Raw genomic sequence first — 21,249 nt, forward strand, 5'->3', positions numbered from 1 at the left:
AGGCAGAACCCGTGGAGAGAAACAGAGTTGACTTTTCAGGTCGATGACCTATCATCAGAAATGATGACCTGAAACGTTATTCCTGTCCCTCTCTCCACATATGCTGCCTGCCTGACCTGCTGAGTATTTCCAGCATTTTTTGTTTCTTTTTCAGGTTTCCAGCAGCCGCAATATTTTGATTTTGTATCATCAGCTTGCTGCAACTCAGTATAAAATAATGCCAAAATTGACTGTTGCTTGATTAGCTATCTTGAAACGGAATCAGTGCAGAAACATAGAAGGGCCACATTGATATATTTACAAATTAAGGGCAGCAAAAGAAAATAGAACTTGTAGGCAGAACTTTTTTTAAACTAAAAAGGCAGCAGGTATGTGGAAGACATTACAATGGCCGAAAAGAACCCTTAATGAGCTTCACGAAGGAACTAGACAGGTTCTTGCCAACAAATGGGATCCAAGATTATTAGAAATGCAGCAAGGGAGTACTGGGATAGGTGGCTAGAGGAACGAAAGATCTTCTCTTGCTCGAAACTATTACAGTGTTACTATGTTTATCGCTGGACATGTAGGCCATTTGAGAGTATGCTATTTTTCCATGGGTAATATATACAGAAAATAGAAGCCAGGATAACTGGGTTTCAACATTTCAATCGGATATATATTTTTAATGCCTGAATTATGTTAAAAGTTACATCAAAATTCAAAAAGTTCATTTTAATATTCCACAGGTTGTTCCTAACCATTTCACATGCATATTCAAGCAGTAGTATTTAGTCAATATAAAGAAAGCCAAATGTCACACCATTCTGTCTGCATTAATACAAATGCTACATAACCTGGCTCATAGGGCAGAATTTTATGATCTTGCCGAAGTCAATGGACGTTTGAATGGTCCACTGCATTTTACAATCCCGCCCCCTTATTTGCCCATATACAAATGGTTGTACTCACAGCAGATCAATCAAGGTAGGCAGCTTGTGGCTTTGACATTATTTCCCCAATACACATGTATAAGTACTTAAAGAAAGGATGATAAGAACAATAGTAAAATTATTCTCACACTGAATGGTTTAATCCCAATTATTATAATACACCAAATTGAACCATAGCAGATCACATAATTTAAATGCAAGTAATGATAATCCTGCTGTCTTCTGAAGGATGCACCTAATAGTTGCAAACAAAATACTGATCACATGAGTCTTTTATTAGTTGTCAACCATCAACAGAAGGTGATTGACAAAAGTCATATATGACAATAATCATAAGCAACTGGATATGGAGGTCAACACAAAGTGGTTTTTGAAAGTATGTTTGCAATATTACTCATTATGATAAGAAAATTCAACATGCATTAAAAGAATTATAGATGCCTAGAATAGAATAAGAAATTCTGGCTTCTAAAGTACAAAAGTATTTATGTTTCTCAATTGCACACATAAACCAGTAAGTTTTTAAATTGTAAAAATTAATTTTGTAAATTAAAATTGTAAAAGGTTGCTGCACTTCCATTTTCATGCATTGACAGAGGGGTAAAGAATATCTAACTTTCAAATGGGCTTGAGCCAGCTATTTCTCTGGGAGGACACTTTTTTCCTGCTAAAGATGACCAAGACATACAAGTGGCTGCATAATCAGTGAATGGCAGCAAATTCAATGGGAAAGATTTGCCTGAAAAGAGTCTTCGTTTCCTTCAAGCGTCTTGTTCAAACACTGCTCAAGTCAAAGCATTGCTTGATGGCTAGGCTAGTTTCTAAAGCCAGATTAAAATTAGTGGATTGGTGAAAATGATCTAACTCTAACCTTTCCTCCTGCTGAGCCATTATGGAAAATACATGGCGTAAGTAGCAAACATTCAGACACTAGCAGTTCACCTTACAAATTTTGAGATCTGTCAGACACTCAGCTTGCTAGTTTATGGCAAGGAAATGTATATAGTATGAAACAAATCCAATGATATAAACCACAGTTCATGCTGCTCAGCTTTAGTTCAATCAGGGTTTCTCATTTAATTCTAATTTTAACTCTAATTTACATCAATTAGATTTTAGTATCTTGAAAGTCTACCACAAAACAAACCTGACTATTTCACCTAAAAATCGTGTCATTTATCAGATTACATGAAACTTGTTCTAATAAAAGGCATATTAACATCCTCTAGACTGATTCTAATTTTGCCTTAGTGTTCTTACAATTTAGCATTTTGCTCTTTTCCCACCTATTTCCATTATTTTTAAATCTTTTATGCCCTGCTAGCATTTCCACCCCACCCCCACTAGAGCTGTACCTTGAGCGCCCTACCATCATTCTTAATTAGCACATTCGTTTAGATAAGATCACCAAAATCAACACCTGTGTTCTTTTTTTCTGTGACACCTTTTGATTATCTGCTTCTATCACTACTTGCTTGTCCCTACAATCACCCCAGCACCACCCCCCCAACTTCTCCACCAACCACCCCCCCCTCCACCCGCCCCCCCACACCCCCTCCCCCCCACAGCCCCCCCACCACCACTTTAAACCAGCTTATACTTCACTCCTTTCCTAAGATTCAGTCAGTTCTGCTGAAGGGTCATGAGGACTCGAAACGTCAACCCTTTTCTTCTTCACCAATGCTGCCAGACCTGCTGAGTTTTTCCAGGTAATTCTGGTTTTCTTTAGCATTTTGCTGTATCATTTGGTACTCTACTATTTGAATTAATCTTTTGACCACTTCATGTTGATCCATATAAGAGACAAAAGAACATTTATCCCACCGTTATTGTACGATCGTCATTTTCCCCACTGTTGCTGAGTATGGAAGAAAATTTCAGTTGCAGCAACACACAATGTTCATTGTTCCTAATGAATATCCCTGATGTTTTGTCAACTGATAAAATGAACTATGTATTTCTTCTTTTCAAAGCTACAAATGAAATGAAATGCAATGAAACACTCGTCAACCTTTTCAGGAAGCAGTTGGTATATCAATTGTAATAAATAGCTGCCGAAATTCTTATAATGGGCCCAGACACACTTTTGTTAATGTGACACAGCTAAATGGCATGTGGGTGGGTGTGAAGAATAATTAGATGTTTGCATTGATCACAAGTCTGAAAAATAATGTGAGCTGCACTTAATTAGCCTAACATTTAAATTGTTACTCAATGCTACATTACGAGCCTCAGTGCTGCTGCTGCCAATGTGCATGTCATATTCTTCTGTTATGTAACATATGCACTATTGTACCAGAACATCAGACTTCATCTGTGTTAGGCCACATCTACAAAAACACCTAGCTGTTGCAAAATATTCAATTCTATTTATATCTCTTTGAGGAGGTAACTAAGGATGCTCTTGTACATCTAGAGTTACTGGTTCAAGGGCTGTACTCATGAAAGGCCCAAAAACATGTGGACTCATCAGATGGGGAACAGTGCATAAGATCTATGGAAGTGGACATGGGGGCGGAAACAGCATTGTAACCGCTGTAAACTATCTCAATATAATGCTAACATTTCATAAAAGGGGAAATCTGAAATAAATCAGACAATGTTGATAACATGTAGCAGCTCAGTTTCCATAAAAAAAGTAGGACAAGTTACTGGTATTCTGGGTGTGTATCCCTCATCAGAACTGTTGACAAGAGGATAAAGAGACAAGTGTTACTCAGATTAGAAAAAAAAAAACAGGCTTTACAATCACAGGAAGAAAGTAAATGGACTGAATGAGCTGCTTAGCAAAAAACTGTTAAAAGATTAGTGAGATAATGGAGAGGCATCAAAAGGACAAGGTGAGATGAAAAGAAAAACAGAAGGCCACACATACAAAAATATAAGAAAATAAAGGGGGGGGGGGGGGGGCCGCAGGCAAAGAGAGAAAGAAAAATGTCAAAGGGCAAGAGATATAAAAGTAGAAGGAAAATGCTGACAAAACACAAAAGGTATACCAGTTCTGAGAAGAGGGAAATGCACACGCTACCAAACCTGATAAATCGTCCGCTGCTCTGTATTGACAAAGGGATTCCTGCTTTAACTATCAATCTGCAACCTTACCTCCAGCACCAAATGTCCCACACCATATTAGAAATGCCCTATGCTGCAATGAAAATGGTACATTTAATTACACTCTGAAGTTGCTAACATCAATGTTCAAAGGATGACAGAGTGCCCAGCAGAAAGATAAGATAGTGCCCTGAAATTTGCTTTGAGTTTTGTTAGATTAGTGAAGGAAGGCAAAGGCAGAGAGGTTAGAGTGACAATAGGAGTAGAGCTAAGGTGGTAAACAACAGAGCAACTCAATGAAACATTCAGTGTAGTGGTCACCAATGCATTTGGACTTCTCAGTGTAAGTAATTCTTTCAAGTAGTTACCATAATAAAATCTGCAAAATAAGGAAGTCCAATAAAAATTGCTCTCGAATAAAAGTAACATTTGAGGCTCTGAACGATTGTGCCTGTGGAGATATATGGGCAGGCACCGCATCCCCTGTGATTGTGTGACTGGTTGCAAAGGGAAAACAAGCTGGAAGTAAGGATGACTAAACAATGCGTAAGGGTATTGTGGTGAGGCTGTTTCCTCTGAAGAGCAAGCGAGGAGAGTAGAGGGACTAATGTTCTTTGACTGAGAATCCTGTTGTAGATGGTAACAATGACAGAAGATGATCTGGCAAATATAGAGGCTGGTTGGGTAGATGTTGAGGACAAAGTAATCCTTCTGTTGTTGACAAAGGAAGGAAAATCTTGAGAGCACAGGTACTGAAAATGTAACACAGTTTGGTCAAGGGTCCTGTCAACCACGGTGGTGGAGAATCTCAGCTGAATAGATGGGACACCATATCCCAGCTCTGGTGTGGCGAACACAGTTAGTTTCCCTCATTAATGGAGCCTGAACAGGTGATATGCCTGTAGCAACAAGAATTGTTTGGATTCAGCCCCAAATAACCTTGAAAGCCAAAGTCCCATTTGGTAGAGTGTGCTCGGCTAGCAGACTGAAGTTTTAGCACAGGTACATACAACAGCCAATTTGTGCACAATGAAGTTCTGCAAACAGCAATGCAATAAATAAGCAGCTATAGACAGTTTTGGGTACCGTGCTGAAATGCCAGCCTATGTTTCTGCAAAAATCTCTGGAGTGGGGCTTGAACCACAATCCCAAGGTGAGAGTACTGCCACTGAGTCAATGCTAACACTTCAGCATAGAATGGGATTTGTAAGACACAGAGTTTCATAAAGACAGTGTGGGAGAGCAGTTCTGAGAGGAATATTTGATTTTTCAGTGATGCTATCTGGAGTCCACCCTGTTTCCCATTTTGTCTAGATTTCATATGTTTAATAATATGTCATGTGTGCTCTGCCCAGAGGCAGGTCCATGGCCCACTGTATACTGATGCTTCATTCTGAGCTACTTTCTTGGCCGTTTTTGTCTGTGGTGGTTTGCCATTGAATTCCATTCTCAGCGACAGGGCTTGGAAACAAGTCCCAAATCTACCTCAGCTGGAACCAGAATCAAACCTCTTCTCTTGAGGATGACACAGCTGTTTATGAATTGTAAAGCAGTCAAAAAGGTGGGGCTAGTAGGTGGGAAAGCAAATCAATACTGCTATTTATACAATTGGTAACTGGCCTGGCATTGTTTAAAACACTGATAATATACAAAGACTTAAAAATCGAATTTCGGACCGGGGTGGGATAGCAGGGAGGCTGGATTAGAAGTTGGGATGGGTGACCTAGGAAAAACTGAAAAGGATGCTCAGTGCAGAGGTGGGCTCAGAGGAAGGCCTGACTCAGGGCTCCAACACTATGTCCAAAGTTTAAAAATAAAGATTAAAATGTGAAACATCTCTCCAGGCCAGCCTCACCCTTCACCCTTCAAACCCACCCCCACACACTCCCCATACTCCACACATGCCAATCCATGCCATACCCCACCCCTCTATAACCCCTCACACCCTGCATGCCAACCTATGCCCTTCTACCCACCCACCATAGATCTTTATAGCCCCTATGTTAACTTATTCCCCTCCACCCGCACCTCCATATCCCCTCTACCCTACCTCCATGGCCCTTTATAGACCCATGCCAATTTAATCTCAACTCATACCAACCCATGCCCCACACTCACCACCCTTTGCCCTTACAACCATCATGCCAAATCAGCTGTCAACTGAACTGCGAAATAGCAGGTACCCTACTGTGATAATGAATGGTTGTGAAATCAGTCATGCAGCCATAATTCAGTAATGGCTTATGTAGACAGACAGAGTGAAATAGCAAGTAATCATTTTTGTTAATACTCCAGACATTTTTTCAAAGATTTAAAAGACAACCTTCTTAAATGGCTTAACAGCTTGACAGGTGCTTCTGACAGTTTTGCCATAATTTTGAAAGATCTGTTGACAGTTTCAATGAGCTTGACAGTAATGAGTTTATGTACTTTATGCCTACTTTTAGCAATTCCAAAGGGCACCTGACCTAACCCAATGGGCACCTGACCTCCCCCAAAAGTGTCCCAGGACCATTTACAAAGGGGTACCTTACCTCTCCAAAGTGGTATCCTAGCTATCCAAACTAATCCACAAAGTGCAGACCAGTTGTTCCCTGATCTAATCTGAAACTCACCCTGCCCCCATTTCCACCCCAGTGAAAATGGGAAGCGTCATGTTCAGGGGCAGGATTTATGATTTTCAGCCACTGGCACCATTTTTGCCACATAGAGAGCCTTTCTGTCATGGTGAAAATCTGAGCCTAATTATCCCTTATCTCTTATAGTTTCCCCTTCCTGGCATTATTATGATGAGTCTATGCTGCATATTCTGTATGGTTTTAATGCTCAGACTGTATTGTGCTCAAAGCTGCACACAGTGCTCTAACTGTGGCCTAATGAATGTTTTGCATAAATCATTAATTCTTTATTCTTGCACTATATGGCCCTAATTAAAAGTCACAATTTAATTGGCCTTTTTTATGGCTCAGAATCCATTAGTGTATCTTTGCTCGTCAATATTCTTCAGTGTCTCTGCATTAAGTATATATTCCCGATCCTCGTTTCTTATCCCAAAATTCAATACCTCAGATATTTGTGCCACATGTCAGCCTATTCCACAATTTGTCTTTTTTTTAAATAAAGACAGATCATTTCATTGTTTTCCAAAACCCTTAGCGTTGAATTTTATGCTTGTGGTAAGGTCTCCACTCATCCCAGCATAAAAGTCAAAGGCGAGCCTACCTCTGCTTGGCCAGCTCACCCCAGAGCCATTTAATGGCCGGCAGGCCAATCAAATGGCTGGCAGTTCATTTGTCCCAGCAGTGTCATTGGCAGCGGTGACTACTGATGGGATTGCAGGCATTCCCCTGAAGTGAACGTACTAATGGAGCCTGGACAAAGTAAGTCCAGGTGAAGGGGGCCAGGGTGAACAGGGCAGAGGGATAGGAATACACGGGTGGAGGAGGGGGGTCTGATTAGCATGGAGGGCCCAAAAACAGAGGTACTCTCCTCCCTTGCCTGGCTACCAATCTATCAGGTTTACCTGCTGGGCTGGATATGGTGCTGGCTTCCCCACTAAGGGTAAAATCGGCAGCAATAAGTGGGGATTAATTGGTCACTTAAGGACCTCAATTTACCCATAGCTGAGTGGGGAACATGGCATCTCCCCCACAACAGATAAAAATCACAGTAGGGGCCAGCAGGTGGTGGGCACTGTGCCACAGCCATGGCACTCAAGTCTACACCCACCTCTCCCACCCCCACATGCCAACCCAACCCAGCCAGCAGGGGGGTGGGGGGGGGGGGGGCATGGTGCCTTAAAACTCCAACTTACTTTTGTATTGTCAGTAAATTTTGAGGTTACATTCCCTACACCCAAAATGAAATAATTTGTTTATACAGAGAGTAAATTTGATCCACCACTGGCTCCTAGGTACACTATTACCAACATTTCTCCACCCCTAGCAACATCTTTGTGTTCTGTTTGTCAAGCAATTTTTAATCCACGTTGCTACGTTTCTTTTTATACCATACATCTGAATTTTGCTAACATGCCTCTTTAATGATGTCTTCTCCAGTGTTTCATAAAATCCATATACACCATATCCACATTCTCTTTATCTTTCACTTCTTCAAAAAACTCTTAGGAAAGGACAGTTAAAGTCTCAACATTAACACCTGTGGCAGTAAAGCACACCCTCTGATATAAGGACACTGCCATAGCTGCTCAACTTTCATTTAAATCAATTTGTTTGTGAAGCGGAGTCTAAACACATTATCCATAGAACACATGAAGTTTACAGTACTGAAGGAAGCTATTCAGTCCAGAGTATTTATACCAGTTATTCATTATCCAAACCAATTTTACTGCCCTGCTCTCTCCTCTTGGCCACATATGCTTCAATTGTTATTCCACTTCCCTTTAAAAGATGCAATGCCTCAGTCTCAACCAATGTTCCCTCAAAGCTGTGCAGAGGTTCCTGTGCAGGCTGCACAAAACTAGCTCCTTCAAGTTACTGCGCGTGCACGAATGCACAATAAAATGAAGAGCATACACGCTTATGCAAATTGGCCCTTCAAGGTCTCAGGACAGCCCAAGTGCTTTACGGCCAAAGTATTGTTATAATGTCAACAACTTATATTTATATATACCTTTAACAAAATAAAATGTCCCAAGGCAATTCACAAGAGCATTATAAAACCAAATATGACATTGAGCCACATAAGGAGGTATTAGGGCAGACAACTAAAAGTTTGGGCAAAGAGGTAAATTTTGAGGAGTGTCTTAAAGGACGGAAGCGAGGTAGAGAAACATACAAATGAAGGAAGGGTATTATTTCAGAGCTCGGGGCCTAGGCAACTAAAGACATGGCCATCAATGGTGGAGTGAATAAAACCAGGGATGCTCAACAGACCAGAATCAAATGAGCACAGATATCTCAGAGGGTTGTAGGGCTTGAAGGGATTACAGAAATAGGGAGAGACAAGAATATGGAGGGATTTGAAAACTAGGATGAAAAGTTTAAAATCAAGATGTTGCTTGGCCAGGAGCCAATGTAGGTCAGTGAGCCCAGTGGTGATAAGGAAACGGGACTTTCTGTGAGTTAAGACATGGGCAGCAGAGTTTTGGATGACCTCAAGTTTGTGCAGGGTAGAGTATGGGAGACTAGCCAGGAGTACATTGGAATAGTTAAGTCTAAAGGTAACAAAGGTATGGATGAGGGTTTTAGCAGCAGATAAGACAAGCACAAAAGTTGTGTTATAATATGGAGTTGGAAATAGGCAGGCTTAGTGATGCTACAAATATGTGGTCAGAAGCTCATTTCAGGATCAAATGTGACACCAAGGTTACGAATAGACTAGTTTAACCCGGGGAGAGGGATGCAGTCGATAGTAAGGGAAAGGAGTTTGGAGTGGGGACCAAAATCAATGGCTTCAGTCTTCCCAATTTTTAATTGAAGCAAATTTCTGCATGTCGGATAAGGAACCTGATAATTTAGCAGCAGTGGAGGAGTCAGGAGAGGCGGTGGTGAGGAAGAGCTGTCAGTAAAGAAATGTCTCCTCTATTCTTAATGATGCTTTCAAATCAATGACCATCCACCCTCATGGACTTTCAATCAGAGGAAATAGCCTTACTCTATTCAATCTATCATAACTAGTATGAATGTTGTATTTGGAACTCTATAAAAAAAATCTATCCCAAAGATCTCATATTTTGAACTATGTAACAAGAATATTCTAAAGAGGATATGTTAATCCCTTTGGCCTGGTTGTATCAGTGGTGTTTTCTTTTGTATTTGTACCATCTGTTACATGCTATGTATTATTGCCTCTGAGTACCTTTCATGGTATTTCCAACATTTTATTTTGTTTTTAATGATCTACCTAGTAAATAAGACTATTAGTTTTAACTTCAACTTAAAGGCTCAAAGGTGTGATATTTACCAGCTATCAAATTAAACAAGAGAACACAATCAGTCTCTGGCACAACGTACTAAAGCTAAAGGGTAATTGTTTAATCTGAGCATGCTAACCCATCCATGATACACAAGGGTTCAGGTTTTGGTTCAGAGGTCTCTTATGGAAACTGTTGATGTGAACTCAAGTCAGAAAATGCTTCTTATCCACTGATTGATGCTGCTAGATATGTGTAGAAAATCCTGGGACAGGGTTTTAGGGTGGTGAAAGGTCAGAATAGATATCTCACAATTAATGCATGGAGAATAATCTGCTACCCAGGTATAACAATTCCTGAAGGCAGTGAAAACACTCATTTCTGAGCAGATCTAAATTATAATAAATATTTTCCTGCAGTAAGATCAACAGCTTATGTGAGCAGTGACCTAAATAAAATGAGTCCCAGTAATACACTGAGATTCAGCATCTCCAAGAACTGCCATGCAACTAGCACAGGCCCTGGAAGATCGGTCTTTTCATTATGAATTTGAACATAGTAAGCACTCAATAAATTAAGCTCACTTTGCTACAGTCAGCTGGAAATTTAAGAGGATTTATAAAGTCAAGCTATCTGAATGTATGAATGAGCATGGAGTTAAAGTCTGGTTTACATTTTAATAAATGTGAAATGCATTGATAGTAACTATCTCTCCTTCAGTTTGTTGATTATGTGTGTTATGATCTGATTGTAATGAGAGCCATATTAAGTATGATGCACTATCCCAACCTGCACAAATCTTCCGAAGGATAATTTTCTCTGTGCAAATTATATAACAAAATCTTAAGCCACTTCAGCAAAGGCACCTTGATCCACTACTGTGCCAGCTCCATTTCTCATTGACTCTAGCAATTCAAAATAATGCAGTACTCCAAGCTATGTTGTTATATGAATGCTCAACCAGATGGAATAAAAACAAAATACACAGCAGACCCATCAGCATCTGTAACGATTAAGACAAGTTAACATTCAAAAGTATTTGCCAGTTCAACTGTTCGGACAAAGCATCAACAGCCAACACCCAAAATATTAATAATAAAAATAAAAAAACTGCGGATGCTGGAAATCCAAAACAAAAACAGAATTACCTGGAAAAACTCAGCAAGTCTGGCAGCATCGGCGGAGAAGAAAAGAGTTGACGTTTCGAGTCCTCATGACCCTTCGACAGAACTTGAGTTCGAGTCCAAGAAAGAGTTGAAATATAAGCTGGTTTAAGGTGTGTGTGTGTGTGTGTGTGTGTCGGGGGGGGGGGGGGGGTGCGGAGAGCTCCTCCTCTCCTCCACCCCCCCCCCACCCACACACACACACTCACACACACACTCAAGTTCTGTCGAAGGGTCATGAGGTCTCGAAACGTCAACTCTTTACTTCTCCGCCGATGCTGCCAGACCTGCTGAGTTTTTCCAGGTAATTCTGTTTTTGTACCCAAAATATTAACCTGCCTTTTCTCTTTTCAGACGCTAATGGCCTGTTAATAGCATTTCTAACATTTTGCTTTTAATTTCACCTTTCTGGCATTATAGATTCTCTCTTTTTACTAATAATCACTAGCAATTTGGTGTGGATTTGCTGGTTCATTTTCTTGCTCCAAGCAGTACTTTACACTTCAGCAAAATGAATTCCAGCTCCCACTGTTTTGCCCAAAATACCCAATTAAATTCATTTTGTACTTCTCATGAATTTTACCTCCTCAGACTCAACTGCTTCTTGAAAGCTAGTTGTTTAACAGAGTTGTTTTAATTTGGGCTCAGTGCTGGCATTTACAGATTTATAGTAGTAAATCTGGCTATTTTTTATCTTTACAGCAGAATAAGTCTTAGTCTCAGGAAAAATGGTGTCTACTATTCTGCTGCTATGATAAGATGCAGCGATATATAAGATGCTATGATATACGCAGTGGTTGTGTAAAAATTGTAAACAGGCAGACCAATGTTGATTCCCTGCAATCCAAGCTAAAAAGAACAATAAACTGTTTTATTTTGATCAGTTTGTATTAAGCTTCCAAATCTTACGTCATTAATATAAATTAGAAAAAGTGGGAATCCAAATACGGATCACTGGGACATCCCACTCCCCCAATGCTATGCACTTCCACCAATAAGCAGCTGCTACAACCTATTCTTTAGTCAATTTCTTCCCATTCACATGTTTTATCCTGAATCCCACTGCTGGAAGCCAGCAGTTTTTCATACAGAATGAATATGCCAAATATTTTTTGGCAGGCAAGATGTCAGATGGCTTTCTGCAGTATACTTTGGATATCACCTTTTCAGTAAAAGTCAAGGAGGTTATTCAAGCAGGACCTTCCTCTTCTGAATCCATGTTGATTGCTGTTTATTATTTTATTATGGTAAGGTAATCCTTAAAGCTTTCAGTTTAAGATGGGCATGGACTAAGGTACCAGAGCCAAAAAGGCAGCCAGTGTCCTAAACTGATCCCGCCTCCTAGGTTTCATTCCACAACATGGACACAGAGTCATTTTACACAAGGTGAAGGAAAATTTGGGATTTTCTTAATGTTATCAAAGAATAAGCATCTTCATTTATTTCATGAAAAATTTCAAATATTAAACCTGAACTATGTACTCATTTGAGAAAAATAGAAACTCACAATGGAATCCCAGCTTACCTGATCTAACCCCTTCATCTTGGAAGTATTCATTCATTCATATGTGCTCTGCCCAGATTCAGGTCTTGGCTCATTGTCTGCTGATACTTCATCTGAGCTGTCTTCTTGACAAGATTTTTTGTCAGTGATGGTTTGCCATTGATTTCTATTATGTTGGATGCTCAAATTCTATTCACCTAAGTGTTTGCAGTGGTGTTTTTAATGAAACATTTAAAAAAAAGAACGGCTGCATTACTCAAAGTTTAACAATACATTTTGGGATACAATTTCTTTGGACAGAGTTTCTGAGAAATGAAATGATTATAAATTTGTAGAGCATTAACTGCTTCTAATTATTTTATGGAAGACTTTCCAGTACACAAGCACCAGGGGGAAAAACAAGAGTCAAATCTGTTCCTTAGACCAGCTTGCAAGCAGTGGATTGATCAACAATAAAATAGTCAAATTTCATGAGAAGTAACATTAAATGGCTCTTTTTAGTTGCTTGTAATGAGGTTTTCTTCTACATATTTAAATAAATGTACAACTAAACTCGAGAAAAAACAAATTGTCAAATATGAATGGATTTGGCTTTATTTTCCCAAAAATGTCATTATAACCTTGACATAATACTAAAAACTGCTTTTCTTTTGGTGTCAAAGACCAGCATGGTATTCTATGGTGAATCAATTTTACTGATTTCTTCAGTTATAATAAAAGATCCAGTAGCAATTAATTTCTAAAATAATGTGCTTTCACCAAAAAATTACTAGCTTGGACTAGACAGCAGCAATGATACCAACACTAGCTTATCACCTCTGCAGAAATGGCTATTAAGGATGTTCAAGCAGCCTCTATGCTGCTGTGATGTAATTTACCCCATACAGATTCAGAGCAGCCCCATCCAACCATTAAATATTTACAACATGCAGCTTCTTTCTGGGTCGCAAGATTTTACCACCTCGCTCCTTAATCTGAGGTACAATGTCCATGTGGATACAGTCTAACGTATTTCAAAAAGAATCACCAAATGAACTGTATTCAGTTAATTATCAACAAAAATTCCAATGGGTTTAATAATTAACATTATTCAGAGTTTGAAATGCATTGACTGTACTTCACAGGTCTACTCCGTTCAGATATATTTTTGCTGTCATATACAAATATATTAACATGATATCCCCAAATAAAATTCATTATACGGCACTGATATCTTTGCCAAATTATGATCGTACGTTCTCTGGTTCCAACGGCTTTTTGAAATAGCAAATCTGATGTAATCACTTCCAGATCTGACTTTATTTTCTTTTTGCTGTTCAGCTGCTTGTAGTAACAGGCCAGCAGGGAGCACAACCAATTCAGTGCTGCAGAAATCAATCCTCTGCAAATTACAAAATAAAACAGCTTCAAGGGAAGAATGAAGCTTCAGAAAGCTGAAGAATCAAGCTTAATCTGTGAAAGAATTTCTATCGAAAGAGACACTTCTACATTATGCTATGACATCCAATTACTGTTCACTTAGAACAGTTTGAAGAATCTTTCTTCTACGTTCTGGAAACTATTAAGCCTAGAATTCTTATGAATTTCTATTCAATGAATTGCATTCATAATTTCCTATGCTCCTAAAAGCTGATACTTAAGTTCAGATAAACTCCCATTACCCTCTTTAATGTTAACGTTGCCCTTATAGTGATCCGACATATAGAAAAACCAAACAGGTGTAAATAATCATCTTAATACTGAACTGATCAGTCTGACAGCTCAGATTCAAGACGAAGTCCCATTAAGTTTCCAGGTAACTGACACGAAAGAAAGGACAAACTTGAATTTACACAGCACCTTCTTTGTCTTTTTGAAACATAAGCCCTGTTGTAACATAGGAAACTGGACGCAATTAAATCAGCAATGAGAGAATAAAATGTCATAGAATCTGTAAAATGTTGGTTTCCAGCTCTTGGGTACAATTTACACATACTGGTGTCTGAAGATCAAACGTTACAAAGAGGCAGTTTGCACATTGTTGGGCCTACAATCTGTTAACACAAAATACTCAAAATGAACAATTTAAATAACTCCTGGATTTATTAAGTCATAATGAGTGGTTGAAAAGTTTAACATTAATGAAGATGATAAGACTCTCTCACCTTCAGGCCTAAAGCAACAGTTATCTGGATAAAGTACCCTGAAGGGCAAGCTCAGCATGGTTTATTAATTATTATTAATGCACTGCATCACTGAATTAATTCCTCCAAATGTTTGCCCACATACCAGGATCTGGATTTCAGGATCAGGTGCAGTGTGCTTAATGCAGCAACATAGCCAAAAGGAAATTGTGAAAGCCGAATTGTAATGATTTGATGGATCGGACAGGTTTCAACAAGAAACCGATGAATTTTATTACAGGGAGCTTTTCAGATGCTACATGCTTGAAGAGGACCCTCGTCAGGAAGCTCCCAGATTGCCCGCACTTACGGGTCATTGGTTGGAACCTCCAAGAACATCACGTGACGCCTGCTAGACTGCAGGAGAGGCTATACCTTCAGTTACTACATTTCCTCTCCCTTTAGTTTTTTACAGTTTCTATTTACAGAGAACATTTGAATATCCAACAACATATGCATACATACAATACCACGTGATTAAAGATTAAGCCTCTGAGGTGCTTTCCTTATTTGGTTAGATCAACGTAGCTCTACCACTTGAGATTCCTCCACAGGATTGACATGATCTGGGACTGCAGCACGAAATACGTCATCAGAATGTGGCAGTTCAGGGTTACGCAACTCTACAGTGACATCGGGTATGTCTATTCTAGGTTGATCTGTCACCTCAGGGATTGATGGTTCGATATTAATTATAGGCAAAGTAGTGGAATGTCTCTCTATCACAAATTCAGTTTATGTGTTTTTGAATATTTCTGTCTCCCACTTCCACCTAGAAGGATAAGGGACCAGTCTCCGAGACTTTGGTTCCAGAAACCCAACAAGGTCCACTTCTGAAATTGCACACAAATATTGTGTCTCCTACAATGAATGTGCGAGCTTCACTATGAATATCGTGGTTCAATTTTTGATTAATCTGATTCTTCTCTACCATCCCCTGTAAGTTTGGAAACACCAGACATAACCTTGTATGTAGGCAGCATTTCATCAATAATTCAGGTGGTGTTGAACCCGTAGTTGAATAAGGCATTGTACAATAACTAAGAAGTAGGCAGGAAAGTTGAGTTTCTAGAGAACCTTCTGATAACCTCTTCATTCCAGATTTGAGAGTTTGCACAGCTCTCTCTGCTAAACCATTTGATGAGGGATGGTATGGGGCTATTTTAATATCTCTCATTCCATTTAAATTCATGTATCTCAAACTCTGTACTGGTAAAGACTGTAACATTATCAGAAATGATGATTTTAGGCCATGTATGTTAAAACAATGACGCAGTTTCCTGATAGTTGCACTCCACATTGGTGATCTGACTTGTTATACGTCCATCCATTTAGACTGTGTATCTACGGACAACAAAAACATGGTACCCAAAAATGGTCCTACAAAATCAATATGTAGTCTAACCCAGGGTCGGTCAGGTCACTCCCACGGAAGCAGTGGAGCTGAAACAGGCAACTTCTGTTGTTCCTGAAAATGGAGACAGTGCTTGACTGTGCTTGCAATGTTACTCTCAATGCCTGGCCACCAGATATAGTTTTGTGCAAGCATTTTCATCTTTGATATGCCTGGATCCGCATTATGGAGCTCTGTCAAGAGTGGTCCCCTACCTTGTGATGGTTCGACAACTCCTGATCCCCACAACAAAATTCCACCTTGCAGCTTAGCTCTGTGTTTCTGACATAGAATGGTCTCAATTCTGCAGATACAGGTGAGTTTGGCCATCTTTGCAAAACAAAGTCTCTGACTTTCAATAATATTGGATATCTGTTCGTCTAATTTCTAATTTGCTTTGCACATACAGGCGAAGAATCCAAGAAATTCAGCATGTACACAACTTCTTGTGGAAAAGGAGCATATACAATGCTATCTGGTAATGGCAGATGACTGAGGGTGTCCACATTTGTAATATGTAAGCCCTGATGGTGCATAAAAGCATACTTATATGCAGATAATATCAAAGCCCAACATTGTGTTCTTGCTGATGCTATTGGCGGAATAGCCTTAACCTCACTGAATAAACCCATTAATGGTTTATGTTCCGACACAATAGTAAAATGTCGTCCATACAGGTAATGCTGGCATTTCTTCACACTGAATGCCACCAATAAACCTTCCTTTTCTAGCTGGAAATAACCCTTCTCGGCTGTGGAGAGAGTTCTTGGGACATAGCCAAGGGGCTTTCTGATCCATTTTCCATTCTATGCGATAACACAGCTTCCACTCAATAAGAAGTATCACATGTTAATACTAATTCTTTCAATGGGTCATAGTGTCCAATAAATAAAGCAAATGCAACAGCTTCTTTACTTTCACAAAGGCTTCTTCCTGTTGTGAATTCCACAACCAACGGTGATGCTTTTTTAGCAATAAGTGTAATGGTGCTAACACTGTTGATAAGTTTGGCAAGAAGTGGCTATAGTAGCTGATCATACCCAGGAAAGACTCAAGTTCGGTTACATTGGGCAGTGAGGGCACATCTTTGACTGCCCTAGCTTTCTCTTCTACCGGATGCAAATCCATAGCATCCATCCTGTGACCCAGGTAAGAAACTTCTGGCGCTTGGAATGTACAATATTCTTTCTTTAATCGTACACTGGCCTCCACTGTCTGAATTTTCAGCTTAGCGGGTGGAAGCGATTGGTGGGCCTGGCAGCAGTCGGGAAATGAACCACCGACTGTGACCAGCCCCCAACTGTGATTTTACACTGGCTGGCCAATTAACGGTCAGCCAGTGTGAAGTGCGCACTGACACGATCACTGTTGCCTGGGCTGGGGGCGGGAAGAGGGTGAGCACTGAAGTCAGCGCGGGCGCAGTGGAGCGTGGAATGAAAGCTCCCTGAAGGCAGAGAGCTGCCTCAGGGAGCTGAAGCATTTAAATACAAAAGGTAAAGATTTTGAAAACCAGGAAAAAATGCCCATGCATCAGACTCAGTCACCAGAACATATGAATGATGAAAATTCCGTCCAAACATTTTTATTTTCTTAAATTAATATCGGAAACCTCATCCCACCCCTGGATGAGGTTTCCTGAAAAATGCAAAGACCGCCTGGCTGATTCACTCATCTGCCAACCGTAACAATGGATGGGCAGCGAAAAATCCCAATTAATTGGGCCGTTAATGGACTTAATAGCCCTGTTACTTGGTACTCTAGTAATGCCCTTTATCTGTATAGATTCTCCAATGTATGCCTTCAATTTAGTGGTTGTCTGCTCCAGATTCAGTGGATGGGTACCTTCGTTTAGGTATTTAAATGTGCGCGCTCCCACCACTGTGGTTGAGGCTCCCGTATCCACCTCCATTATTAGTGGCTTCCCATTAACTTAGATTGTGACAGTGATAGGTTTGGTTTTTACAGCGGTGACGTTATACAGGGAATAGATATATCAGCAGCTTCAGGTTCTGCTGCATTTTTACGATTCAATCATGTTGGTTTGCTGCTTTATGGGCTGTTTCGACTTTGCCCTGCATTGCCTTACTACATCATCTATCTTACAGCAGTAATAGCATTCTGCCTCCTTCAATTTGCAGGTGTCTAGTCTGTGGTCACCCCTACATCTATAATAAATTACCTTTGAGCCGCTGAAGTGTTCCTACTAGGCTTTTTCTAACAGCGGACATTGCCTTGCATTTCGCTGCTGTGTCTCTGGTTTTCATGCCACACCCGGAGGTCAGTTCCCACCCCAAGCGAAGAACAGCATCATGTTGTATGTGTTGCAAAGCCTGCGAGTCTCTCGCAGCACTCTCCATGGTGAGTGCTATTTCCAGTGTGCACTTCAAATCAATGTCAGCCTCTGCGAGTAAGCGGCGTTGTCGTGAACTCCACAAACTAATCGGTCCTGCAGCAAATCATTTAATGTGTCCCCGAAGTTGCAGTTTTCTGTCAAGCGCTTCAGGTTCACTACATAGGTTGTGATGGACTCTCCCAGGGCCCTAACCCTGGAATTAAACTTAAACCTCTGCATTATTACAGATGACCTCTGCTGGAAATGGGTTTCCACGAGGTGCACTAATTCATTAAAGGACTTAGAAGTCAGCGCGTTCGGGGCCATCAGGTGTAGATGAGATTGTTTGTCTTGTTACCACACACTCAAAAGCTTACTGCTTTTTCCCCCATGGTAATTTTGTTCGCTACGAAATAAAAACCAGGGCGCTCTACTTACTAGCTCCAGTCTTCCATAGTTGCATCGTAAATATCGATTCTGTTGAAGAGTGGCATGACTGATGGATAGTCTTTTCTTTTCTCTTAAGATTCGATGTAGTCACGTTAACAAGGCGAGGTACAGCATCGGAGCTATCCCATCCTCCTCACTAAATGTACTGACTTGACAGACCGTCAGGTTTCAAATAGAAACAGATAAGCTTTATTACAGCGAGCTTTTCAGATGCTACATGCTCGATCAGGACTCTTGTCAGGAAGCCCCCAACCCCCGCCCCCCTGGATTGCCCGTGCTTAGGGCTCATTGGTCAGAGGCTCCAAGAACATCACGTGACCCCTGATAGACAGCAGGAGATACCTTCAGTTACTATACGAATCAACTAGCAACATTCCAGAATCTAGTTACAGCATGCTGTTGATGCAGCTTGGCAACCCGATGCTTACCTGGCCTCTCAGCTTGCACAATGGAGGGAGAAAAGAATGATACTGGGGATTACACACTAGCAAAGGGGAAGTGTGAAAAGAATTCTACATTTGAGGTGCAATAAACATTGTTGATGTATGCCTTTCAACACAACTTTAGCCAAAGGAAATTATCTAATATTTATGTACAGTTATAAATTAAATTCTTCAACTTCAGTGGTGTAAACCAAGCCTTAGCTCATTGGTAACATTCTTGCCTCTGGGTTTAAGTTCCATTCCAGAAAGTTGAACACACAATCTAGGTTGGCACTTGAGAGGAGGTGCAATACTATCAGAGAAGCATCATTTGGATGAGACATTAACTAAAGGCCCCACTTGCCCTCTTAGGTGGATGTGAAAGATTGCATGTACTTTTTGAAGAACATCAAATAATTTCTCACGGCGTTCTGGACAACATTTATCCTTCAACCAACATCACCACCATAGACCTGCCTCCCAGCAAGGAGCCCTTAAAGGAGGAGAGAGAGGTCATGTGTGGAAAAGGGTGTAATTTTTTTCCTCTGAGCTTATTAATGTACGTGGCTTTTTAGATCAATAAGGCCAACTTAATTAGTCTTGATGAAATTGAGCCACTCACTCATTTCTAACTGTCTTCTTCATTATCAACACGTACTTGTTTCAGTTTTTTGGTTTTGCCTGGAAGTCAATTAAAAAAAATATTTATAACTAAAACAGTTTATTTAATATACATTTTCACAAAATATCCCAAATAGTTTTTTAATTCTTGATGTAATTTTTTTTGTGTTCAAGGAATTAAACTAACGCAATTAAATTGTACCTCGAACACAGAGTTAAATTGATTTTACTTAAATTATTACGTTTTTCTAAATGAACAGAAAACCCCAAATCCCTTGCACTCAGCTTTTAAACAATTCACCTTAATTTCGTATATTAACTGTAAGCAACATTTAATTTTGTCAACAGGGCTGTTGCGGAATGCAGCCACCAGTCAGCATAATCACAGTGTAATGCATCATCTTACTCTTTAAAGTTGGTCACATTCTCCTGCAAGTTATTGCAGACTTGAGGTGTTTATCTTTTCAAACTCATACAATGAAGCATTGGGTAAAAACACTTTCCCAATTCGGTCATTTATTGTAAACATTGAGCATTACCCAGCTTTACACAGTGAAGTTCATTCTGCTTTTACACAACAGTGGTGGAAACGTTCCTCTATGTGCTGCATTTATCCTACAGGCAAAAACCATTCAGATACCATGATTCAGCACATGGTGGAATATCTAGCCAAATGCATCTCGATCCCATCTGCAGAAAGCAACCTTCAACTCTCCAAAAGCCACATTTTATGGCACCAATACACTTTCTTCCATTTCACACACTTGCATCCTTCTTCCTTCTGAATGTCAATTTTGTGCTCATCTATGTCTGTGTGGCACCTTGGGGAAACAGGCACTGGAACTAGATTGAAACTTCCCAAACTAATTTTGCCTTGGGTTCCAAGTGAACGAGCCTTTATCCCATTGGTCAAAGTAGAATTGACACTCGGTCGAAAAAATTGACACAGAAATTACAATTAGGAATTAAACCAGTCGACACAACTGGTCCAGGTTCAAGTTAGTTCATAGTAGCACCAAACTTCTTTGAGCATTATTAAAACTCATTATACAAACTCTGGTTGAGAAATTCTAAATAGTGGAAATACGTAACTGATTATTTATTTTTAATATCCCAGCAATATCCTAATATGGACCAAAATGGAAATGCAGATTAGAAAAAGTCTGCTAATCATCATGATCAATGGACTTCAGTAGCAAATTTCATTGTGTGGCATGCTGCAGAAATTAGATTTAACTAATTGAAAGCTTTCAGCTCATAATCTGGATTGACATTCCAACAATGAGTTAAGGAATTGAGGAGATGTAGCACAGTGGTAATGTCATTGGAGTGGTAATCCACAGG

At 39.9% G+C, this 21,249-nt stretch overlaps 1 protein-coding gene across 12 annotated transcripts in view; it reads right to left on the minus strand.

Moving 5' to 3' along the window:
* magi1b (membrane associated guanylate kinase, WW and PDZ domain containing 1b) overlaps positions 1–21,249 on the minus strand; it is a 510,580-nt gene that overhangs the window by 208,016 nt on the left and 281,315 nt on the right. The window contains exon 1 of one of the 12 annotated variants that reach the window (XM_041191210.1): positions 19,907–19,965. The exons of 10 other annotated variants lie outside the window; for them this stretch is intronic. In XM_041191210.1, coding sequence (XP_041047144.1) covers positions 19,907–19,910 — 4 coding nt within the window. In that variant the 5' untranslated portion in view covers positions 19,911–19,965. Of the gene's footprint in view, positions 1–18,850; positions 19,021–19,906; positions 19,966–21,249 lie in introns of those variants that run through there. One more of the 12 variants, XM_041191209.1, reaches the window with a different exon arrangement.

The sequence above is a fragment of the Carcharodon carcharias genome, chromosome 7, assembly GCF_017639515.1.
Source record: "Carcharodon carcharias isolate sCarCar2 chromosome 7, sCarCar2.pri, whole genome shotgun sequence".
NCBI lineage: Eukaryota > Metazoa > Chordata > Chondrichthyes > Lamniformes > Lamnidae > Carcharodon > Carcharodon carcharias.